The sequence below is a fragment of the Accipiter gentilis genome, chromosome 9 (assembly GCF_929443795.1).
Source record: "Accipiter gentilis chromosome 9, bAccGen1.1, whole genome shotgun sequence".
Classification (NCBI taxonomy): Eukaryota; Metazoa; Chordata; class Aves; order Accipitriformes; family Accipitridae; genus Astur; species Astur gentilis.
Window position 1 is genome coordinate 6,908,093 of NC_064888.1, and position 26,581 is coordinate 6,934,673.

The window sequence follows — 26,581 nt, forward strand, 5'->3', positions numbered from 1 at the left end:
GGGCAGGAAAAGGTGTGGGGACAGGGAAAGGCTGTTATGGGATATAACATATTTGCTACACCATGCTCTGCTGTGCGATAGGGGAGTCTGGGCAGGAGAAAGCAGCCCCTGACATGGGCTTGGCAGCCACCACATAGGACATTCTGGCTTTTCCAAGTCTCTCAGAGTCACAAAGCCGCCTGTAAGTAGGTTGGACAGTACTTGTACAACTTGTTATAACTCCTCAGCTTTGCCCTTCTCCTCAGTGGCTGTGCTTCTGCATGGTGTTCATCAAAGGTGAGTAACATGAAGTGCTGCCTGAGCAATGGGATGGCGGCTTTGTAAATAAAAAGTAGTTGTCTCTGGTGTAATGCCACAGATAGAGCAGGAAGCTTGGAGAAAAGCTGATTATTTTTTTTTGTCATCTAATAGATAATCAGAGAATCCATACGGTAGAAATTTTAGTGGATGAAGTGCAACCAACTTCCATTTGAGGGTTCAGTCAGAGCATCCTTCTGAAATTTGAATTTGCCCCATGCTGTGGAAGCACAGGACCAAGATATGTCAAAATGCACAGAGCTAATGCTTGTCTTCATGTGTCTTTGGGTAACTTCTCACTGGTGTTATGGTGGTACTATAACAATTAGTTTAATTGGATTTAATAACAATGATTTGCCTGCTACTCTGCGTGGAAACAAATCAGTCCTGCAGAATGTGGAAAAGATGTTTATGCCCAAGGACGTACACAAATGAGTTTACAACATACGTAGTCATAGGAACCAAATGGCAAAGCCTGCCATATATTTGAAAGTAATTTTAGTTTACTTTCCTAAAAAATCAGTTTGTCTATGCCAAAACATATTTCCAAATTGATCTTAAATAAAAATGTTACCTAGTTTATTCTCATAGTTTACAATGGTAGTAGTATTTCAGATTACTTTTGGAGATTTTTGTGGGGTTTTATTTGTGTTTTTGTTTTTTTTTTTTTAACTCCAGCTGTTTAGTATCAATTTAATTGCTATAATATGGCTTTGGTTTAAATTAGAGGCTAAGTATGAGGGCTGACCTTATGTATGTGTTGGAGATTTAGTCTTAAGAAAGTGAATAGTGCTGTTAGTGTCTTATCCAGAAGCTCTTCAACTTACTCTGCATTTCCTATGCTTTGCTTTGCTTTCAGTGGGACTAAGTGTCAGTTACTGTATACTTCGAGCTTTTCTCCTTGACTAGTTTTCTGGTGGTTTTCCAGTATGTAATCTAGGAGGTCCTTCTGCCCCAAACCTGTTATTTCTGCGGAAGAGAGAGAATTGATTGTAAACTAAGAAAATCAACCATATGTTAAAAGATGTCGATTAAAAGGATGTGTTATCTGTAGACTGGTCATTATGAAGTTGTAGCCATTCCTGCTTAGTGCATTGATGTAGCGCAGGGGGAAAGCACAGTGAAATTTTTCTTATTAGCAATTTTAATTAACTTTTAATTGATTTCTAGGAAGATAAATGGTTTCATTACAAAGTCTTACAATGAATACCTTCACTGGAATTAAATGTTCATGGAAACTTCTTGACAATTGTTCTGATAACAAAACATGAAAATCTCTTATGATCTTCCCAGATGTCTGTAGCCTCATTTATAAAGTCAAATAAATGAAAACACCTTGCTCACAGAATGCCCTTTGTTTAATTTACATAACATTATTCATCATTCCATAATTTAATTAAGAGGAGGAAAAATAACAGGTCAACATTCGGACTATGTTGACAGCCTGGTAGCTCTAGGGAAAACATACGAATTTTGTCCATCCCTATAAGGGCAGTTATGTAATAGCAAGAATTATTTGGCTGATAATGAAATTTGAGACTTGTTTCAGTATGTGAGAACAAAGATATCAACTGAACAAACTCTAAACAGTGTTCTATTGCAATCATCTGCCTCTTCTGAGTGTAGAAGAATAAGGATGAGATGTCATAATGTTTGGTTTTGAAGGACATGATAAACAAACTGTAGAAAGTTAAGTAGTTCTTCAGAGAGCAACAAGTAAAATATCATTAAATGTGACAAAAATGTTAAGTGAAATGAAAAATTCTAACTAATGTGTCCATTCCAGCTATTTGCTGATTGCATCCATCTTTCATCTGAGCATGTGCTCTATAATGATTTGAGCAGCAATGAAACGCCTACATCAAACAATGTAAAATAAAAATTCCCCTCAGATGCCACCTAATGCTGAAGATACTTCAGCATTAGAAATATCTGAGGGCTTGACTTTAAAAGCATCTGGTTTGTCTTCTGCTTATATGCATAGTTGTCCAATGCTGAGCAACTAAATGTGTATTTTCTCCTGAAGTCTGGTTGGGATCTAGTAAACCTACCTTCCGTCACTGCAAATTAAGAGATTCATTTCTGTGGGATATTTTATCTTCAGCAAAACTTTGGAGGGAGGCAAGCTGCTATAAACAAGAAATGCTGAATAGCCACGCAAACATTAGTACTCTGTAGAGTATTACCCTAGCTTACCTTGTCACTCCCATGTAGGTATGTCCCTTGTGTTTAAAATGTGCATTAAAACATCATTCTTTTTTCTGTTTCTTTAGGCTACAGACCCAGATGCCGGTGTTAATGGTCAAGTTCACTACAGTTTGGCAAACTTCAACAATCTTTTCCGAATCACATCAAATGGTAGCATTTATACAGCAGTTAAACTGAACAGAGAAGTAAGGGACTATTACGAGCTTATCGTTGAAGCAACAGACGGAGCTATGGACCCGCGCCATTCAACACTGACTTTAGCGATCAAGGTGCTGGACATTGATGACAACAGCCCTGTTTTTACTAATGCTTCCTACACTGTCTGTGTGCCCGAAAATCTACCACCAGGCACTGTCTTCCTGCAGATAGAGGTAAAAAAGCATTATAGAATGAAGGAGATGTTTTGTAAATGTTACGCAATACTAAGCATGTTCTTATTTAACTTGTCGGTGAGACTGCAGTAAAACATTGCAATCTGGAGTGGGGGAAGTTGTGACACTTAGGCTGAAAAATGCATGACTTTAGACAGGTACATAAAAATACTCTGAAGCTGAGGTTCATTTGGAAATGAGAGGAATTATTAAAAAACAAACAAACAACAAAACCTGCGCTACTATTGTCATTTCTTGGAATATTGTTTTACACATTTAAAGTGCTTTTGATTTGTTTTTGAAAGCTCATCATACTGCTTCACCCTGTTTACATTAGTAGGAAGAGAGCTTTATCTCAACTGATTTAGACATTTAAGTCAAACCTAGATGTCTAACCTCATGTTATAGTTAATGGAGATAAATAGTTGCTTCCAGAAGCAATTAATCCAATACCAAGATCATCATCTGAGATAGCTGGAGTAAAGTGTCTTCTCTTCACTGACTATAAAAGATACTCAGACAAGTGAGAGTTAATTGTTCAAGGATGAGCTAGATCTCTAAAGACAGCTGAGATTCACTTCCCGTAAGCAGTCTATATATCCTCCTGATGTTTTGGTCAGCATCCTTTAATGAGAAGAATCTGTCCTGAGACAATTTCAACAAGAATGGTTTTCTCTGAACCTGACTGCAGATAAATCTAATGTCAAATTACAGCTAAAAGAATCACATAATACTCTTTATCCTAAGGATTGTCTAAATACTGGTATGAAATAAAAACATTCATGCTGCCGTACGGGGTGGGGGTGAGATCAAACATCTGCTTAGCCCAGCATCCTCTAGCTGGCAGTGGCTGATAACAAGTGCCCGGGGAAGGGAACAAGAACAGACCTTCCAGTGAAGAATGGCCAGAATTTTGTACTCATTTCATGTGGCAGGTATCTCTGGATTTTACAACCTTAAGTGTGTTTGTCTTCCTCGTGTTTGTGCAGTAGTATTAAGTACATCCAATACTATCAAAATAACAAAACTAAAGTTGTTTGCAGTAGTTTGCTTTTTTAATGTTCTTTAAATCTAGTAGGGATTTTTTTGTGAAAATGGATTATGTTTGGTATTAAGTAATATTTTTTTCCCCTGTATGGCATGCTCTAGGCAAAGGATGTTGATCTTGGTTCTGATGTTAACTATCGAATACGGACCCAGGAGGCACTACAGTATTTTGCACTGAACAAGTATACAGGCGAGTTATCGCTTTTGAAGTCCTTGGATTATGAATCATTCTCTGACACAGAAGCAACCTTCACCTTCCTCGTGGAAGCCTTTGACAGCAAGGGCACTATGCCTCCTGGTCTCGCTACTGTCACAGTAAGGGTAAAGGTAAGAGGAATAAGTTGTCGGTTGATAACATCCTCTCCTATTTGTTACAAAATACTTCATTAACAATTACAGGTGGCCTGATGAAACACCAAAGCACGGTAGCAGTATGTCTGCTTTCCTGCTTTTTCACTTTATGAAGCTACTGCCTTTTTCTGGCAGCAACTTGTTCAGTTAAACATACAGTTTATAACAGCTATAATTACTTTGCTATATGCAATTACGTAGTTAAATCTTGGATCACAGATTTATGAAGTATAAGAATACTTGAGACATATATAAACGTTTTAGTCCTTTAGAATCCCTGAAAAGTTGAAATAAGTACCTAATGGAATTGTTTGCAAGAATGACACCATCACGTTTCAGTTAAAGCTCTCATAAATTGTAATTTTATGAACCATTCAGGTGTACTGAGTGCTGATGTGGCACACCACATCCAGTATTTCAGATTCTGCTGCTTGAAAATACAGAGCTGCAAAGGAACAGGCTTATTTAGTGGTCTTACACTATGAATCGTTTTTATGCAGTGAGTTACAGCATCTCTGGGTTTCAGTTATCTCACCAGTAATAGGGGCATAATGGTATTCTGTTTGGTAACAATCCACAAATGAAAAGCGTTTGTAGCTGAAACATTAGCACTTACCCATCTTAATTTGGTTGATGTACTCATGTCCAAGAGGAGAGGATATTTGAGATGCTCTAAATCAGCCTCCTTGCATTTACAAAGGTGCAGTTCTGGAGCCAGTCAATCGAGTCCTTTTGCCCAGTTGCTTCTTTTTTTGTTGACTTTGTCAGTGAAGAACTGTGAGCTGTGGGAGAGAAGAGAGTTTAATTGCTTGTATTTTAGCTAAGAAGCAAAAATTGTAGCAGGAACAAAAGCATAGCTCACAAATGTGAACTTCGTATCTGACAACTTCAGTTTAAATGTAAGTCTGTGGAAAGTATTTAGCATATATGAATCAGTCTCAGGTTCAGCTTACTGTGTATCTGCAGATGCTATGAATTGCCACATGATTTTGAGTAATTCTGTTTGTCAGTCTCTACTGAGCCCAGAATTATTTTGGGGAGAGTAAATGTCTCCAATTATTAGCTTTGATGACAATGTAAGAAGGCTTCTACAATACCACTCTGTCTCTGCAAGATTTCTCAGACTGAGATGCAGGTCACCTGCTTCCTAATAGTCTGTTTCCTCTAGTTCCTAATAGAGCTTTAGTGCTCTTCCCTGGCAGTTTCCACATCAATAAAAAAAACCCCCACCATAGCTTTTGACATCATTCCCTGAGCCTTTTCTGTTATACTTTTAGGGGGAAGTTGCTCAAACCCCCCCCTTTTTTTTTTTTCCTAAAAGAAACTTTTTCCCAGCACAGTGAATTTTTGTACGAATTATGTGTTTGGGTGTTTTTGTTGGCTTTTTTAAAGGTACTTGTTTTCAAATAGGAATGTATTCAGAGAAAAGCTGTAGCCTGCATCATAGGGCTGACCCAGCTGTATGATTGTGCGTTTGTATTGTATTCATTAATGAGAGAGTACAGGGGAGCAATGTAGTTCAACTTGGTGGCCTTAAAGTAACAGCAGCTTGTGCACTGTCAAAGGAGGTGGTGTGGGAATAGGGAACTTAAGAAGGGGATTAGTAGGATCAAAAAATAGCTTTCTTGTTTTCTTGGAAACCCTTCCCACACATGAGCAATGGAAGGGGAGCATGATGATACTTGTTTGAAAAGGCAGTATGTGAGAGGCTGGAATACTGGGCTGGAGCCAGGAGTAGCAATTTCTGCAGTAAAATGTGTCGGGCTGGGGACAGAACAGGGCTTCAAAGTGAGGTCAAGCAGCTTATATTTTAAATGAGAAAGAAAATAAATCAAAGAAATGGTTAAGTGAGTATTGTCATACTTGGTCACAGGCTGACTTTCGCAACAGATCAGTGGACATAATTAATACTTGGTTACAGGCTGACTTTTGCAACAGATCAGTGGACATAATTAAATATTATATATATTTTTAAGATTAAGATGATGCTTAGGTTCCAGCCTTGAATGACAGGGAGATAGTAGTATTTTGAGTGGCAGTTGAGACAACGGGGGAGGGCTTGTAGAAAAAACATTTTTAATACCTCATTTTGTTGGGCAGATGTCATTTATGTCAGATGGTAGAAATCTAGAACCTTGGTCACAAGAGATGTCTAAAATAGAAAGAATGGTTTCATTTGAGCTTATAGATGAACTTCCCAAATACAAAATTTCTGGCGCGGTGGGGGGGCGGAGGTGGAGATTGAAATCAGAGCCTCATGCTCCCCCTGTGTGAGATGAGAAGTATCCACAAGAGGATACCTTGAATGGTTGATTCAAGAGAGAGCAGCAGGAGACGGGTGCAGAGTCTTGGAAGCCAAGTGAGAGCAAGGAGAAGAGCAGGCCTCTGGTGTAGAAAGAAATACAGAAGTAACAAAGTGCATTGCAATGCAGTTTGGGTTTGTTCTTAATGGAAAAGACTCATATTCCCCCTTGTTCTGAAGGGGGAGAGCTGATGTGCCGTTTCTGGGGGTGAAAGGTTCTGATCAGCCCAGAGAGGGCAAGGCACTAAAAGTCCCTTGAGGACAGAGGCGGTGTATGCTTTGTACAGGGCTGACATCAGCGCCTCCTGGTAAGCTGACAGAGGGAGCTGATTTCTGTCCAGCAGCTCAGTGAGGATGTTTACAGGGTACCGAATCAGGCCTTAGGTCTTGAATGTGTGATGGCATAAATGACATGCCTTATGGAGTGGTCTAGAGCCTCGTGCACAGTGTATTGCCCGATTGCAATCCAGGCTTTTATTCCTCTGCAATCTTAACCACAGACTGAGCTGCTGCTTTAGGGCATAGCTAAACAGATAGCTCTTGATGAGCATGTTCACTATTTAATTGGAGTAATTTATAATTTTTTGTTGACCAATTAAGATGTCTGCACAGGGAATTGAAGGGGTTCTAAAACTCACAATTTCTGCCAGACCATCTGCCAAATCAGAGGCTGTGTTCAGGGACAGGGTGCTTCTGCGTGGGGATGAACATCCCTCTGCCATAGCTCTGGAGGAGTTGTTCCCATTCAGCCTGTCTTTTGCTCCTGCTCTGGGACCACAAACTGGATATGTCTGATTCTTCTTAGTAGTAAATGTGCTTTTACTTTATTTAGAAGATGATATTAGAATAATTATTTTAATACAGTGTTTGTGACCCCCAAATAGGAAATAAACCAAGTGCCAGATACACTGTAGGCCCTAACATAACAGTTGTGCCGATTGCAGTCTTTAACAACACAAAATTGAACTAGAGAAAACCAGAAGCAGGCATTTAGACAATAGTGGGTCCAAGCAGGGAATTCATGTAACCGTTAGGAATTCAGTCCCTATAATCCTCAGAGCATTATTTGTATACAAAGGTCTCCAAGTCCTTTGGGGCTTGTGCTGCTCAGTTAACTTTTGTCTTTTGTCATAGTCCAGCTCTTAACCGAAAGTGTTATAATTTTTACTGTGTAGTAGGATTCTGTTAACCAACTATGGACAACATCTGATGGTTTCATACATCATTTATGTGATACAAAACTGAATGAGCAGCAGTGCAGTATACCCATAATCATACTGATCTTTGTGGCTTGTGGGAGGGTAGATAGACACAGTGACTTTCTTTAGACTCTCTCTTTCAGCCTTTGGCATGACAAGTTACAAATAGTTTGTATTAACCTTCCCTGAACTTGATCAAAACACAGACTGCATAGCAGAATACTCACACTGCAGAAAAAATAACTTAAATCTGTTACCTGTGTGTCAGTATTGTAATACATTATTGGCCTCTGCTGCAGCCAAATGGCCCTTTACATTGTACGGATGTCTTAGGACTCTTTCGTCAAAGAAGGGCAAAGGTAAATTAATGAACTGTTGCATCCTTTCTAGTATTACTGAGGAGGAATAGTATAAGTGGCATTGATTTCTTCTTGCCAGAAAGATGCAAACCACCTTAAACAGACTGAGATTTTTCTTTTTTCCCCAGTTCTCAGATTCCTCTCGCTGCTTTCATAACTTTTCACCTTGACCTGAATGTAGTTATGATTCATCTTTTCTTGGGATGGCATGGGATATTGCACAAGTGTTCATCCAGAATAACTAACTGATGATTGTAATCTGATCTGTAATCAAGAACAGAAAACTTTCTATTTTATCTGGGGTTTTATATATATAAATGTGTATATGTAATTATACAGGTTAGACATAGCAAATTTTATCAGTCTTGAAAACGTAGTTTAAGGGATGGAAACATTAGCAACTCCAAGAAGCAATTTGTGTGCTATTTTTAAGTGGTTTGCCACTGTCGAGGCATAATTTCTCGCACCACAAGAACGACAGAGATTTGTATTCACTCAGTGTCTGAGAGGACTGAATTGTTTGCTAGGAGTGCCTATGGAGCATATTGCAGTATGCACAAGCATCCTCTCACGGTATAAATGTTTCCCAGTATTGGAAGAAGCGAAATCATTACTGTTCAAATGGTGTGCTTATTATTAGGATTTAGCATTTGGAAACAATTACTATGGTAATAGAGCTTCTTAACAGAAACAAGACTTAACCTTTTTCCAGCTTATATTGCTGTTAAATGAGTAATGTGTTCCTAAATACATATTATAAGAATTTCTGTATCATGGGGCCTCTAAGGTATTTTCATATTTTATGCTGTGTCCTCCTCTTATTATTATTGCCAGCATTATTTTTGTATTACTTTATGTCTCTTTCTTGTTTGTTATAATTGCTTTTTCTCCTCCTTCTGTGTTCCGGGATTGGTTTTCTTTTTAGTTTTGCAAGTAGAGTGTGTAGTGTAATGAAGCCATTATCTCTGGCTGATGATTCAGTGATAAAGCAAAAAGAATAAATAAAACCAAATCTATATGTTTCTAGCAATGCCATATTACAAGACTGCCAACCAAATATTTCATATAATTCCTACTGTGCCTTAATCCCTGTGGACTGTTATAAACATTATACAATGAATGTCCAGTTTTAGTAAACTGACTATACCTGTGAACGTCAATAAACATATTGCTATCATCAGAGAGCACACAAACTGCAACTGTCAAGCTAGTTTTTCAAGAGAAGTATGCCATTGAGAAGTTAGAAGTCATCATATGCTTTAGATCATGCGTTATATGCATTGATTGGTACTTATTGTGGGGATGAATTTGAATCTTTCATAATCAATATGCTAAGTCTTCCCTTCCTTGGGAACTTTGCATAAAAGAAACAAACCAACCATGCAGAAGTATGTAACAGCTAAATGTCTCTCTCTGGCGTGATTGCTCTGAATGGTCCTTCATCAACATGACCGTTCTTGCGGTCCTTCGTATTCAAGTTGGAAGCAAACGGCATGATCTTAGTTGTAATGATGCCGTAGCAGTACAGAGCTCCGACCTGCTTACACAAGAAAGCTTCCTTTGTTTCTTTGACAACCTAAACCTTGAATCAGAACAAGGAGAAATACAATTAATTTGCTTTTCTAGGGTGGGAGGGTTAAAAGAAGCTGCATGTTTCTGGGTGATCCACCCTCTCAAACCAAACAATCGGAGCCAACAGTGAAGCAAAGAAAAGTGCATTGGAGATCATATGCAGGATCTCAGCATTTGAGACAGCTGGAATAAAATGTTACAGCTGGACCCTCTCCTCTCACAGAGCATGTTTACTGTACTGCTGCAGAGTGCTGGGGAGCGAGTGGCTTTACTCTATAAAATGCTTAAATTATCACTAGGAGAGAATGGGAGAAGAGGGATCCACAGGTTGTCATTAGGGAGAGGGGAGGACATTTTGGTTAAAACGCAGCTCCACCAGATGTTTAAATAACCGTGCATATGTGTAGCTGCCACTGCTTTCTCTTCCTGCAGGTATTTACTAGAAATTCACTCCAGTCTTGTTTCTAATGAGCTGATGACCAGTAATATATCATTGCTTCATTATGGTGGGATTTCATGTTATGGTGAGATTTAATTACAATAATAATGAAGATTTTCTGCCAGAAATTATACAGGTAGTGAAGGATACATGGAAGATAAAAGACATTAGTGAATCAGTTAAGGTTGAACACGTCATCAGTTTCTAATATTTCTAAAATAAAATTTAAGTTACGTTTTTTCAATAAAATTACATCCATGAAGTACATTCCTTTCTAACATGTCATGAAAACCATTTCCTATTTAAAGAATAACAGAGCAGTCCAGCACAGCAGCAGCGCATAGCTTAAATGAAGGTTAAAAAAATGAGCTGTATGGCCTCCAAAATGTAACTGCTTATTTCTCTCTTTTCTAGTGGCATTAACGGAATAACGGGCATGGTGTTGGACTTCGGTGCCAGTAAACAGTTTTTTGGTTTGGGTTTTTTTTTTCAATCTCAACTTGTCCGTTGAATCATCTGCTAGTAATTTATTGCCTCGTATATTCCACTATGAATATTATCCCTTAATTTATATTATGAGCTATTTTAGAGCTTGCTGAGCACTAAATATGAAAGAGACAGTTATACCATGTTAACAAGCCTCTATTTTGTATAGCTTCAAAGAACCCTGTGTGAAGAGGCACTGCACCCTATTACAGACAAAATTCAAAGTGCCACTTCATACAGTTTGTTATATCTTGTCAGCATCACCACAAAAATTTTGAACTTGCTGCTCAAAGTTACTCAACATTGCTTGATTCTCTAACCTCAGTCCTTCTAAAATAGTCACTGGTTGATACATAAATCTAAAAGATATTTCAAATATGTGTGGCAAAGCTAGGAGTAGTTTTTGAGGAGTGGCTTACTTCAGTGGACTTAATGTAAATGTAAAATTGAAACAGCACCTTGGTTAATCAAAATGCAGGCTCACAAAGAAAGGTTTGCTTGCAAACTTCTTGTCTATCTTGGAGAATGAATGTACTGGTGAGATGCGTGAACCTTAAAGGAGAATACCTTTAAGGGTGGTACGTGTGTATTGTAAGAGGCCAAATTACATAAAGAATGAGAAGGGACTTGAAGTTCTTGATACTCCAGTATCTGGTGAAATTAGGTATTTCTAGATTATGCCATGTAATGAGTTCACTTCCCCCCGCCCCCGAAAGCTGCATTCTTCACGAGTCAAAACTTTGAAGACACTTTTTTACATATGTAATTTGAAGTGGAAATAATCACAGTAGGTTTTCCATCACATATGTGATCATTGACAATAAAGTTAACTTGTTATTGCATTTGTAAAGCTAAGAATAAGGGAGATAAGTGATTTTTTTCCCCATTATTTTTATCATATACATTAGGAAATATAAATTGTCTTGTGCTTGCCTTCTTCATATAAATTACAGAAACTGACTGATGAAATGAAAGCACGAATTACAGAGGAAACAAAATTGAAAATATCTTGAAAAGGATTATTTTATCTCAGTGATTTTAAGCTATTGTAGAGATGCTCGTTCCTAATCCCTTTGCAATCAATTTGAAAGGCTAGATATACCTGGGTGTGTAACACTGTCGCTGTGAACCTCTCCACAGAGTTATTTGGGTAGATTACAACAAATCACTCATTTAAGTTAATAATACCAGTTTTTTAGCTGAAGGATGAGAGCTTGCTTGAAATCTTAAGATCCTGGTTGTTGTCCCAGTTCTGGATAGTATATTAACTGCCTGCAGTAGTCCTTTAGGGGATTGTTAGGGGTTATTAAGGCCTGGTGAATAATGTTGTATCCTCTCAGCTTGCATGAGTGTTTGCTTAGTGAAAGAATAGATATAGTTTGCACGCATGCATGAATATATATATATATATGTATCGATCAACTCTTGGTTCAAAGTAAAGATCTGTGGTTGTATTTTGCTGTAGCTGTGTACATGATATGGTAGACATTTAAGGGAAGAGGAAAAGAAAAGATAATCTTCTAGTAAAGGGATTACAGTTGAATAACATTTTGGTTTTCTTTCAGACAAATAAATTCACCTGTGAGAGAATGGTTTTCTGAAGTCACAGCTCAAATTTTCAGTTGTTTCAATGCAGAGTCTGTGACTCAAAACCCAGAGACCTTGTTTCAGAAGAGCTTTAAAACTTATTTTTAGACTATCATGTAATTTAAGATCACTATGACATGAAAGCATATGAAATTTGCCTTTTAATATTTATTATTAATACTGTACATTTGTACTGTTCTGAATAAGGTTGATTAGCATCATATTGAAAGGCTTTGGAAACTTACCGAGTTTAATAATAGAAATACAATCAAATGAGGATTTGCAGAAATTGAGAAATTACAGAAAGAATTGAGGGCACTAGATGGCTGTTGTCAGTTAGCATGGACTATGGGAACGGATGGTAAGAAAGCATGGCGCTTATAGATGCTGTAGCTGAAATGTGATGATGGTAGCAAAAATCTCATCCTGTGCAAACGTCAATGAGTGCCATGCTGGAGAGGTTTCTGCTGAGGGACAACCTGCACTTGGCATTTCCTTTAAAGCTAAGCAGAGGTTCGGGAATCCATTGCAAAGCATAGTGGCATCAAAATTAAAACACTTGCTCAATGAAAACACTTGCTCACTTGGGCCCAAAAAATGTTTTGTTAAAGGGCAAGATAAAGCCTTGTGGCAGAAGTCAAAGGTATCTGGGTCGCTGCATGCTTGTTCTAAAGGGTTCACTTCCCACTTCCCTGTTATTTTTTCATGAACTGGTAGTTCACAGAAGAAGAAATTGAAAATTCTTGTGAGAGATCAGTGTGAGCAAGGCTGCCCCACACATGGGGATGAGCTGGAAGCAAAGGGTGACCCAGTGTGGGCAGGGCTCTCCCCGACTGGGTGCAGTCCCTGTGAGGACAGAGCCGGGCAGGCAGACCAACAGGCTCCGTTGACAGCCCCAGACATGGTGAGGGCATGAACCCCGCCTGGGTCTGTCCAGGGAGTCCAGCCAGGAGCAAAAGGGGATGGGACCAGAAGCAGGATTGGAGACTGGTATCTTGTGGCATCACTGGAGCTGGACTGAGGGCTCCAACTGAGCTGAAATGGGGTTCTGGGCCCAGAGGCAGGGTTTTGGGGGGCCTAGGATGCCCTTAGGGCCATGGTATCTTGTGGCCTTTAGGGTTTTTTTCATTCTGCTTCTTTAGTAATAAAATACCTTGGATTTTTTTTTTAAAATAAGGTGTTGAGTGACATCTTTCTGTGTTTAAAGAATGCAGAAGAGGAATACTGATTTTCAAGTACAGTGATACCCCTTTCCTTTCAGTAGAAGAGAGTTTCACAGATATAGTAGAGGAATGTAAAATGTGCCCTCGGAGGTCCCCAAACAGCAGGGGATTATTAAACACTTGGAGGCAGCTCAGATGGGAAGTCACTAGCTCTGGCAATGTGCACACAGACTTAAGTGGCAGATGCTCAAAACAAAATGACAGCAGAAAATTACAGATACATATCTGTAGTTGTAGAGGAAGATTTGGAAGGTTTGAAAATTTCAGTGTGTGACATATGCTATGCTTTGAAGTAAACCTTTTTACTTTCTCTTTTTGTAGGATTGTGTTATGTACATTTAACATCAGTGGAAGGAGGGATCACTTTAAAACTACATTTTTTCCCATTTATTACACTTGTGATAAAAGCCAGCAAACTGGAAAAGGAGCTGTAAATGCCTAATATGCACTTATTAGCTCAGATGCTGTTCAGTCACACTGTTTTTTATAGCAAGGGAATGTTGATTTCCACTTAGATATAGTTGACTAGAAACCTTGGTATCAGCAGGTGTAATCAAAGAGTGCAGTCCTAAAGTAGTAGGAAAAGCACATGGATGTATTTACAAACTCTTTGTGTAAGTATTTACAAATAAAGAAAACGTAATATTTAAGAAGCTAACAGGCTCAATGAGTGATTTTTTCAACAGGTCGGAAATAGGAGAGTAAAACATTTCCTCAGATTTTAGAATCTTTATGGCAAGATGCTTTCTGCTTAGCAGTTGAGGAGAGAGGCAAAAGAAATGGGAAACTGTGTGCAAAATTGTATTTGTAATGCAGGCTCCCCAGGCAGGCACCTCTACACACGTACTCTGTTGATAATGGTAAAAATCATCTATACGGTGTGATTCTCTTAGCGGTCTAGATAAATCAACAGGATCTGTGATTTTCATATTCTTTGACAGGAATTTTTCCTTCTGGAACTGTTCAGCAGATTAGTAATTAGATTTTGCTGTTACACAATTACAGCTATTTTAATAAATAATCAATACTTGATTATAATTAGGTCACAATCTGAAAAAAATCCAAGAATTAAAAAATCAGACTGATTTTATAAGCTGCAACACCCCCTCCCCCAAAACGTAGATGAGTAGATGTGAGAAAGTATAACCCTGTTTTTATAAGAAGGAAATTGGGAGAGGGTAAAACAGGTTGATTTTTGTGGTTGTTGGGGGAGGAAAGGCTTCACTCCCATTTGGTAGGGCTGCCCTCTAGTGCACTGCAGGCTAAAGGCAGCAATTTTTTCAGTACAGTAACAGGGTTCCCTTTGTAGCATAAAAGGGCATTTGCACAAATTATTATGCCTGAGATAGATATAGATATGTATATCTATATAGATATACATATTTACATATATATCAAATATATTGGAGTGTCATCTGGAGTTGCTTCTGTTTGTGTGGAGATAGCTGATGAAAAATTAACTTCTTACTCTTCATTTTTCTCTTACAAAACAAGATTTCTACCAAAACACATTTTCAAAAAATTTGATTATTCTTTAGAAAGTCTTTAGGTTAATGGTAATACTGAAATCAGCCAAGTCTGTCACTCATTGTGAAGTTGCATTTTGTTAATTGAAACATGGTAACAGTCGTGAGCTGCAGCTGTAGTTCACTAGAGTGAGAAGGGGCCATATCCTGAGCTCATCACAACTGCCTTGCTCTCAGCAACCAGCAGGAAGGAGCTGGAATCCCGGTCTGTCTGGCTTCTTCCTTCGGGCAGGATTCTCCCAAGTATCCTGGAAGTGCCACAGCAACTCCTGGTGCAGTTGACCTTCCCAGCCTTTGCTGCTCAGGTTGTGTTTTTGAAGGGTGGGATTTGTTTTTTATACACACATATCAATCCTTTGGGAGGTGGATCTGCAGGATCCACTGCGAACTCAGAGAGGGACACGGGACTGCTCCAGTTTGTGACAAAGACTGTAGTAAATCCTGGTGGCTCCAGGATCCAGGAGCTGCCAGGGCAGGGCGGCTGAGCTAGGGTAGCCTCTGCTCACTGCCTGTGCGTACGTGGATCTGTGCTGTCCGTGCTGTGCTGCACACACGGGACACCCTGAGCTGTATGCAGTTCAGATGAAGTTAAGGGGCAGTGATGGTGCAAGGAAGAATGCAGGCATTTGAATCTGGTGTGTGTGTTTCCCAGGCTAGTCAATGAGAAGGAAAAGGGGATTATTTCATCCTGATGTGAAATGCTTATATTCTTAACTTAGTGGAGTACGAGCGTTAAAGGTCTCTTGGTGTCCCCATAAATCAAAAATATATTAATGTCTCTGAAGTCCATTTAAGTTTACAAGTTAATTTTATGCTGGGAATGCTGTACTGCAGGTATTTTTCTTCTGCTCTAGTTGTGTATTGCCCTCCCACGTCGGCAGTCACCACCTGTCTAGGTGCACCTAGTTTAGTATTAGTGCATTACAGCTAGTGACTGTCTTAATGATTTTTAAATTACATATTGATTTGCTCCTTAATGCCTTTCCTCCCCCATGCTTTGTTTCTCCTCATTGGCATTCCTAGATGACTATCTTAGTTCACCAACATTTTTGTTCAGCATTTTCATAATCTTTGCAGACAGGTCAATATATGTTTCTTACAAACCTTTTGGTAAATAACAACCCTTTAAATCTTGTGAATGAAATGTGTCTTGTTCAGAGGATAAGGCAGTTGGTCAGGAAGTGGGATCATTCACATGTGAAGGGTGACATCTGAGTTAATAAATGAGTTGGCATCAAGGAATCTCTTAATATGTCTTCATTTGCTTTTGAAGGTACTAATGTGGATTCTCAAGAACAATAGTATTTGAGCATCTCTCCCATATTGTGCTTTCTTTATGCTTGATGCTTAATCTTGGTGCAAGGGAAGCATGTAAGGATGTGTCCTGTTCTGCTTTAATGTGCTGTCCAGTCTGAGCAATGTGAAACAAAACCAAACAAAAAAAGCATCTATGATAGGGAGAAAGCTTTGGGGTTTTAATGCTTTGACTTTGTCTCTGGTTTGTAAAGAAAGGTGTATAAAAATATAATAAATCTGCAGCTAGATGAGCAGTGTCACAGAAACTGTTTTGTATTTATATATAAATATGTGGCTGCTATTGCTTTACTGTCAAAGTACACAGCCCAAGTATTTTCAAGTGTGATCTATAGAGAATTCATTACCTTTATTTTCCATTTACATATTTTCGTGTGTGTCTGGTAGTTAATAGCAACATGGATTTATGTGACTGAAGCAATGAACTGTGAACAGTTGTAAGATGCTGCAGTTAGGCCACAAGAGCAGGCGTAGCATTATGCCCCAGATTTAAAAGGTGATTACGCTACTTTTTACTACCACTTTGTGGGAAGTTACTACCTTATTCCTAACCTTTGGTTAGGGTTTGCACTCATAAAGCTGCATCTATTTCTATGCAAAGTCAGGTTTAGTAGTGTCTTAAGCACAAGCCATCAGGTATGGAGTAATCTTCAATCGTTTAGCTGTGCAAAAACATGTCTGTATCTTTGGTCTCCAGTGATGATGGAAGCCCAGTACTTTATGTAAATGTTACGTTTTTGCCCGAAGTCCCTCTGTGATGAAAACCTGAAAATTCACTCTATCTGTCGGAATGCTGAGCGCTACGCGCTGTTAAGTCCACTTCAGTGAAGAAAACTGGGCAGGAGACCTTGACTACAGGGGCACAGGTTTTGGGGGTGGGATGGGACAGATCGTGCCCATGACCTCTTGAGCTATCCACAGAATATACAGTGTGCTTTCATTCTGTGTTCTAACAAAATCAGATCTAGACTGTATTCCATCCTTGGTGGTGGTGCTTTTTGCCAGAAAATCAATAGTTTCTTTCTGTGACCTTTTTGGTACTTTTAAGTGCCCATAATATGTAAAGAGAAATTGTACCAGGTGAAGGAGAAGAGAATATTTTAATTTCTCTAACATGTCTCTAACAAAATCTCTACTTACTCTATTGGGAATTGCCCAGAAGAGTAGTTTCTTCCTACTGTGACTTTTACTAGAATAAAGAAAACATTACAACCAAAAAAAAGCCCATTTCAATGTCATCTGCATGTTTTGCATGTTAAACCTTCTGCCTGCAAAAATCCCTGTTCTGCTTCTAGCAGTTATTCATTGTAGACATTTGTGATGAGTACATGAGACTTGATCACCTGTCTGTAATGACGGTCTTGCTCTCTGAAGTGCACTTATTGCAGCTGCATAATGAGAAGACCTGTGGTGATTCTTATGGGGAACTTTTATTTTGTTAAAAGTGGAAACATTTAAGCTTGAACTCCACTATAAAAAAATAGTAGCAGCTTTAGGGTTCGGGAAGAGATGACCCAGGAAGAAAAGCACGTGGAGCTGTTTCAGTTTAGTTATGACTGAAACATTTGGCGCCTATTTGGATGGCTCGGCTAAGGTTTATGAGGCACAATTGTGCATAAAGCTTGTCTTAGAGAGAAGAAAAGTTAGAGAGGCAGAAGGCTTTCTGTGTCCTACTTTATGCTTTGCTTTGTATTCCTGTGTATTTTGTACTGATCCATGTATCTTGAAAAATAGGTGCGTTAAGTAGGATGAATTAGTCATTTTCTATAGCAGAGGATGTAGTGTGTCATCTTTAAACAGGATTATTCTTTCCAATACCTTAAGTCACAGATTTTCAGTTGCTAAGGTCACATAAAGGTATTCAAAAGATAACAAAAACATCACATGGTGATTCTCCCCACCCCGCAGTGAGAAGACAGCAGAGCGTGATCTCTTGCTGCTACACCAAAGGAAAAAGACCAGATAGGGCTGTGGATTTGCAGGTGCACAGAGAGAGATGGATTCAAAATAAATGAATAAATATAGATGAAAGGCTGGGTTATTTCAGAAACTTCACCTGCTTCATGGAGGTGATCCTAAGCATCCTGACCATGGGAAGCAAAAGCCGCAAAAAAATGAGTTATCATAAGCATAGTATTGGGTCATTACCCCAGATGAAGACTTCATATGGAAGGCCAGAAGGTGTCTTCTCTGTGTGTGTGCACCTTTTAGAAGGTTATGTATCTCACTGGAAAACTTTCAGGGTCTACGAACCAAAACAGTTCCAAAGGCACTGATTTACACAGTTGTAAGACCTATGCATGTGGTGTTGTATCACATTGCTCCTATCATACTGGAGATTATTTTTAATATTCCATGCCTAGGATTTCTGTATTCATAGCTACTTTGTGTCTGCTTCAAATTAAGTAACTCCTTGCCTTTTCTTTGTGAGAAACAACTCTTACATTATTTATGTAAAATAATCCTGGGTATTGAATTCTCATATGAAGTAAATTATGTTCTTGCAAATAGGTCAAGAAATTGAAATTATAAGATTCAGTGCCTGTAATTCCATGCCAAAATGCCAATCTGTTTCAACTTGAATGTTTTTCCAAAATGTTTTCATTTGAATGCACTTCTAGTTTGAATTGCCGCCTAGTCACTTTTTGATGATCCAGTTGTCTCTTTGAAAATCTGAAAATCAGAGAAAAAGCATTTCCAGTGCCTTGAAGACTTGAATTGCAGACGTTTCAACAGAACAGAATGCGTTAATCATTCAGGCATTTACTACATAGACTTTTAACAGTCTTTTTTTTTTTCTTTTTTTTTTTTTTTAATGTTTATTATACTGTTGTTTCCTCTGGTGAGATGTGGATGAATGTTTTAAATTATTGTGTAATATAGCATGCTAGCCAGTATCAGAATATTGCATTTGCAGCATGAAGAGCTGTGACAACAGGTAGAGGCATCATTGTATAAACTTTGAGTACCTGTGTTTGTGTGGGTTCCCTAAGAGGCATCTGGCACCTGTATTCCCCCAGAGCTCAGGCACACATTCTGCTTTAAGGGGAAAAAAGTCTGCTCTTCATTTGTGGATCAGTAAAGTCACTCTTGTGTGCTGAAGGCATATGATGCTTCATATTTGTTCTGAAAAAAAAAACCTCACAGAAAATTTAATTGTTATCCATATGCGCAAAACAATGGAAACAGTAGTATGCAAAAATGAATAAATCCGTTCTCAACAGGATTCAAGCTAGGGAGGTAGCTCTGCAGAAAAAAAAAACTAGAAATTGGTTTTATTAGTAGAATAAAGATTGTGATTTAGACATGTATGTTTAATTTTTTTAAAGGAATATACAGATAAATTTTCTGGAACACTCTGTGAGAGAATTTTGACAAAAATTATTTTCTGACACTTATGACAGTCAGAATGAGTGCCTTTGAAATAACCCATGATGCTGGTTGAGTTTCTAAATGTTCGCAGCTCCTGATGCATGGGTCATCATGTCACTGAGAGCTGCATCTACCTTAGTGCCAGCGCGCACAATCCCACACAGCTGGTGTTTGGGTGATGTTACATCTTTCGCACAAGGAGGTACCCATGAATGTGTATATACATATATAGGTATGAAAGTATACGTATGTGCGTACACACGCTACTATGTCAATGAAATCGGGCTTAACGCAAGTCTTTGAAGCTTCTTTTTGAACAACATACACATCAGTCTGAAGAACACTATCTTAAGGTCTCGTGAGGTGTTGGTACTCATCTGACGTTATATTTTCTATTCATTTATTGCATATTAGAGGTAACAAACACTGTCAAGCAGCAGCAGCTCATTCATTTTAGAACATTAGCAAAGCCCTGTTGTGGCCCACTGCTTGAGAAGCAGGTGTCATGGAAATCTCTTCTTTGTTTACTCGTGAGACTGTGTGTTTTTCTGCAGAATTTCCTTCTGTTATCTGTCTCACATGAATATTTTTTTTTTGAAACTTTGCCACCTTCCCGTTGTGTGCTAGCTTTGTGTGATGGAAATGGAATTGAGAGCCAAGAGAGACTAAATGGCAAATAGGCTCCCTAATGAGGAAGGAGTGATTGGGTAGAGTTTGAAAAAAAATGATTGTGAACACATCTATAATTTTGTTTGAACTTCAGAACTAAACTCTTAATTATGTTTTTCAGGATATGAATGATTACTCTCCAGTATTTAGCAAAAAGCTCTACAGGGGAATGGTTGCTCCTGATGCAGTCAAGGGCACCGTTATCACTACTGTTTCAGCTGAGGATCAAGATCCTCCGGTAAGCAAAAAGGTTCTATTAATACTCTGCACCCAAAAGAGAGAAATATTTAACCCTCACAAGTGACCTAACTCTCTGAACAACAAAGGTGATTATTATGAGTTTCACAGAGCAGTAACTCATACATTTTTTATGTCTGCCTGTCCTTTGTCATTCTGGACAGAGGCTGCACAATGATTGTTCCTGAAGCTGGCAAATCAATGATACAGCTCCTTTCTTGAGGAAGATTTTTGGAAAGCTCTTTATCTGACTTCACAGTGTAGATGAACAAGAGGAATAGGCAGGAAGGGAAGCTGTTCTTGTCTTTGGTACAGTTCTGTAGCTTAAAAAGGAAACAGAACACAACTTTGTAAGATTGTTGCTTTCTTGATTTTGCAGTCATTGTGCATTTCCAGTCTGAGTCATCCCAGGGTTATGTGGAACTGTACAGCTCACCAGCCAGCCCTATTGGATGAGCAGCATTTGAGCCGTGTGCACCTATTTTGGGGATAAAGTTTATTTCTGCCACTGGCTTTTATGCTGTTCCCTGGTGAAGCACTTGATTGACAGAACTGGGCACATATTTTTGACTTGTTAGCTATTCTAAACGGTAATATCAATTTTTGTAATCAGAGGTTGATGAACATTGGTGACCAGATGATACACTGAGGACAATAAAAGCCAAAGATGTTCTGCCAGCCAGGTTTAATTTTTAATTGTAAGTATTTGGCATATTAAGGAGAATAATCCTCAGGGAGAAGAGTTCAGAGAGAATGTGCCATGCATGTTAAAATGATGGCAGTGCTTTACAAACCAACTGTACCTTAGGTAAATATGCTACGTAGTAATTTATTTACCACCAAGGACAGAAATGCTAAGGCAGTATTTCTGTAAGGACAGACCTGCTATCCCCTTGTAAAAGGTCCTGACACAAAAAGGTAAGTAAATTCCCTGTAGGTGATATGTATCAGTTGGGTATTACTGAACTTGAAGGCATTTAAGGTAGTTTATAACAGCTGAAGATCTGGACTATTGTTTGTTTAAAGTACATGGAAGACAGTAGTATTATCAAGTAGGTAATGAATAGCAGTCGTTACTAATTAATAGTGCTACAGAGTATTGAAAAGAATGTGGCAGCAGAGGACATAGACATCATTTGAGCAGTAAACAAAAGAAATGGAGAGAAGTGTGCCTTAATGGCTAGTCTTGGACAATCTGAAGGGGAGTATAAGAGACGTTGGTGCCTGATTTTGAGCAGTTGGCTTGCAGAATGGAGCCTGAGGTGGGTGTTAAGCTCCTTCCATAGAGCACAGGCACGTTAGAATAGGGTCCCAACCAGCCAACATATTAATCACAGATCTGCTTGCTTTGTGAAGCAGAATAGTCAGCTTATGTATACATTAGACTGATCAGTAGAGGCAAGTGGGAATTTCTAGTGTCTTGCTTTAGAGATGCTTTTAAAAATGCATAGCCTAGGACTGCTCTCTTCATGGCAGGCACCTACATTTTCCTTCAAAGACACATCTGGGTGTACTCATAGCTTTTAGCATGCAGCAGGAGAAAGATGATGTAGTAGCGGTAACGCCTGCTCTCCTCCCTTTGTATCTTGTTACATTAACGTTGCTAGGAAAAGCCTTTCCATAGGATGTTAGAGGCCTAGGCTGCCTTCCCTCCACTGACTGAAGGATTCAAACCTTTAGCTCTGTTTCCATGTAAAATATCTTAACTACCAGGAAAGAGGCTGGCCACAGTTTCTGACAAACTTAAGGTATATCTGCAGGTGTGTGGAAGTCTTCCAAGCCAGGAAGTTGCTATAAAGGTAACAAGCTGCAGCAGCTGTGAAGATCAGGGACATGCAAAGTTAACCAGACTTGTACCCACAGCACCTGGTCCTTTTCTGGACTGGAACCATTATGCTTAAGCAAGGGGATATATCTCTAGTAGAATTGTAGAAGCTTAAAATGTAGAACTCTCGGCTACAGCCCTTCAGAGGGCTTTGCAAGTGTTCGTATTTTTGTGCCCTACTACACTCTTGCTCCCACTGCCTGTGGAAGTCTGGCGCTTTTGCCTGACCTCCTTCACTGTTCCCTGGGGCACACCAGGCCTAGGCTTCCACCATCGTCTTAGTCACTGTTTAAAGCAGTGATTTGCAGGGAAAGGTAGGCTTCATTGCTCAGATGTTCTGGAAAACAATTTTTAAATTGATTTAAGACTATTTGATTCTACTCTGTGAATGACTTTTACTGTCATGTTTCATGAATGTCTTATTCTTCCATATGGTAGGTGCAATAACCTGGGGATTACAGAATGGAAATTGAGATCAAAGTGGGCAAAGTTTCTGGGTAGCATTAGAAGACCACAAGGTTTATGTTTACACTATATATTACACAAAGGTATTAGCTCATTTTACTAGCATTTCTTCCTGAATAAAGCACTCGTACTGCTGGAGTACTACCATCAAATTAGTAAAACTTGCCTGCACATAAGTGGGTCTGAATTGCATTCAGCATTTCAGGGAGTTCAGCAGATGCTGCTTAGCTGGAGAAGATTCTCTGTTGCTCACCCTCAGAATGACTTGGGTACCAGGGAGGCAGGAAACACCATTTCCCTTCAAGAGCGCTCATCCTTAGCAGTTAGCAGCAAATAATTCAAAAGGAAACACTCTGCCCGTATCACAAGTGGAGCTGCTTCACAGGGATCTGCCGGTGGAGAGTGGGGAAAACTGCCTGTGCATGACTGTTGGAAACTGTGATTTTTTTTGATTGCCACGGTAGAAATCTAAAATACACAGTCCTATGGACCTGTCTCTGCTCCTTGCACCAGTACGTATTTGGTCCTAGCAGGTTTATCATACTGACCTTTGAGAAAAGTCTGCAGAAAAGGATGTTAAGGATCAATGAAACTGGGCAAGAAGATGAATTTCTATTCCATGGAAATTTCAACATAAATGGGTTAGTGAAGATAGAAAAAAAAAGAAAATGTTCATTGGTGCTAGAGAATCACTTGTTAACTTGCTTTTTGTGCAGCTTTTATTTAATAGTATCTGTTGCCTTAAAACAAGATATTCTGGTCGCAATAAAGTATTTCCCCATTCTGATGTAAGCTCCATTTTATAATCCCTGGATTTAATGTATCTCAGATATCACTGAGATACTGGAGAAAGCAAAATAGTTGAGAAACTAATTAACATATATTTATAACAATACTTAGTCCTGTGGAATTGGCATTTCCTAATGCACAGTTATTTGCATGTTTTCTTAATGCAAGTGTTCCACTTTTTCTTTTAAAAAAACCCAAAGCCTCCTGAACTTTCTCCTTTTCTAACATTTCTGTCACTGTCACTTGAACAGATAAATGTAGAAACTGGACATGGATAATCTTGCGTGCTATTTTGTACAGTGGGTAATGACAGCCATCTCTGGGTGGTATGAGAATGGCAGAATAAAAACCTGACTAAAGTGCTTATTTCTCCCAGATTCCTTTCTTGTGATTTTTTCATATATTTATATGGATTTCTTTTATATGGTTTTGAGTGTTTTATGTTTGAAAGATGTGGGGATCGCTTCTACTTCTGTGGAGAAATCTATGCACATGCATGAGAGAGAGATCAAAATAACTGAATGTGGGGTCTTGTTTATTACCATTACAACAGGCATAAATGCATATGACAGTAATGTTAAGATAATGTTCTTCAAAATCAACTGTTGCATTTCTTTGGTTTTTATGAAGACAGAAATTAAGCTACCCTTAGGCATTCAGTGACTACAATAGCCATAAAAGTTAGCCAGCTATGGAGGAAAGCTTTAAAAATAGGTTTTGAAAGTTGGTATTTTATTTCAGACTAGTAGCTGATAGTTTTTACTTTTAAAATAAAAAAAAAAGAAGATAGGAGAAAACCATCAGGCATAAATGGCTTTGTTTCTTTTTCTGACTGAGCCAACCTGTTTAGATGTTTTGTGCTAATGGCAAATTTGTATTATCTGGAACTGGCTTTGACATTAAGTGGTGTCACAAAGTATTTGATATGAATTTACCAGAAATTGTTTTAAAAAACACACAACCTTTTCTCTGTTCAGCAAGAGTACCTTCCTCTAAACTTGCCTTAAGGGAAGGAATATTCTTAGTTATCATCATCAATACTTTAGTTGTGTGTTTGGGGTTTTTTAACCTGGTGGAATCTTATTTGCACAGTACTAATACATCTATTTTATCAGTTCAGGAAAAGAAATATATACCTATTAAGAAAATAATTGTGTCTTTAAAATATGGCTGATTATCAGAGTAGGTCTAATAAGAGTCTAACTAATTTGAAGTATCCATGCCTGAATTTCTCTGTTGTCATTTTACAAGTAATGTAGACTATTCCCCTGTCAACATTAAACTCAGCCCAGAACAAAAGACAAGTTAGATTTTTTTCATCATCTGCAATAAAAGCTTTTCAGACCTAATCAGCTCTTCAGAGACTGCCTGCTATCTTCAGCAAATCCCAACGTTGCTCTGCATTGTCAAATTAATATGGATGGTATGAGAATCCAAATGGAAAAGCTCAGCACCTGCATGTGATTTCTCTGCAGATACGGCAAATTTGAATTTTCCAACAGCAGAAGAGCCGGTTTGGGGTAAGAAGGAGGTGTTGAATGGTGTCAGCGGAGTTTGGTCCTCCATTTCACCCCAGAGGCGCCATCCTCGCCTCAAACAGCCTGTTCCTCCTTTGAGCTGCTGGACTGGGGCTATTGTGGTGTTGCCCTGTTGTTCCTACTAGTCCCTCAACAGCAAAAGTGACAGCAGCACTGACAGGCATGTAGGTGGTAGAAAAAAATTTCATGCCAGTGAAGTCAACCTTAATAAATCATCATCTGTAGGAAAGGATGAAGGTATTTTACCTATGGTGTTACTTTTTTACTCTAGAAGTGCTCATTCAGTGATGTTCTTGAGAAAAGATCATGGCTTTGTCTGTGGCTTTTGACTTTTAAAGGACAAGTCATAAATACAAATGCAAGCATTAAATGGTCAGTGAGGGTGGCATGGGTACAAACAGTAACATAGGTGAAAGATAAGAGGTTGAAAGAAACCTGTGACATAGAGTTTTCTGGTTTACAGTAGCAGTGTATTTACTAAGTGATTTACAAACTTATAGCTTATAGGTGTGGAAGTGCCACGAGTGACTACGATACACTTCAAAAATAGTCAGAAGGGGTAAGAGTGAGCTTTTTCTCTTAAATGAAGTACTGTTTGATTAATTCATTGGAGATGTAGATTAAAGGTTATCTTGTTTTTCTTTAAAAAAACTCCCCTCATCAAATCTCCATGCAGTAAATTATTTGCGACTCAGGGTATCTTACATGTACGCATGTGTAGATGTGTGAACAAATGAATGTCTGAGTCAGGATGAAGATGTGTAATTTTCTTAATTTAACTGATGCCTAAAACATTAAGCCATCATTAGAGTGCAGCTGTTGATAAAAGGATTGGATTGGTTGCAAAAAACCATGGATTTCTGGTTACTATTAACAGTCACTAAATTAAACCAGAAATTATCTGTGCTAGATTCAAATGCCTCCAAGTAGGTATTTAGTTATATTTTTATTTTGACCTGTGGATTTCAAAGTGGTCAAAAAATCTTGGCCTGAAGGCATAAGAGATCTCTGATAGTTATTCCTTCAGGTCCTTAGTGAAATGTCAATTAATACATAGAAACCAGTGCTTTTCACTAAAGGCCAGGGCAGGATTTGAAGGGCTGTCTTGAGCAAATGTCAGTTTAAATTCTCACCAGTTTCTCCTTTCCTTTCTTTTCCTTTTGAATTCACTTTTTTTTGCAGTGACTGAGAATATAAGTTATGTTTCAGAAGTACCTTTCACATTTGTCGTAAATACTCTAATTTGAAATACTATTCTGGTCATTGAAATCTGGTAAATTTAGATTTACATGTGTTTCATGAAATATGGTAAATCAACATACTATCCTTTAGTTTACTGGAGCAATCCACAGTATATTTTTCTACAGTTTTAAAATAGTTATACAATATTTCATTTTTCAGATTA

At 38.5% G+C, this 26,581-nt stretch overlaps 1 protein-coding gene across 11 annotated transcripts in view; it reads left to right on the forward strand.

Annotated features, from left to right (window-relative positions):
• PCDH15 (protocadherin related 15) overlaps positions 1-26,581 on the forward strand; it is an 858,619-nt gene that overhangs the window by 729,137 nt on the left and 102,901 nt on the right. For all 11 annotated transcript variants that reach the window (XM_049810552.1, XM_049810540.1, XM_049810547.1 and 8 more), the window contains 3 exons: positions 2,571-2,876; positions 4,026-4,250; positions 20,444-20,560. In XM_049810552.1, the coding sequence (XP_049666509.1) occupies positions 2,571-2,876; positions 4,026-4,250; positions 20,444-20,560 (648 nt within the window). The remainder of the gene's footprint in view (positions 1-2,570; positions 2,877-4,025; positions 4,251-20,443; positions 20,561-26,581) is intronic.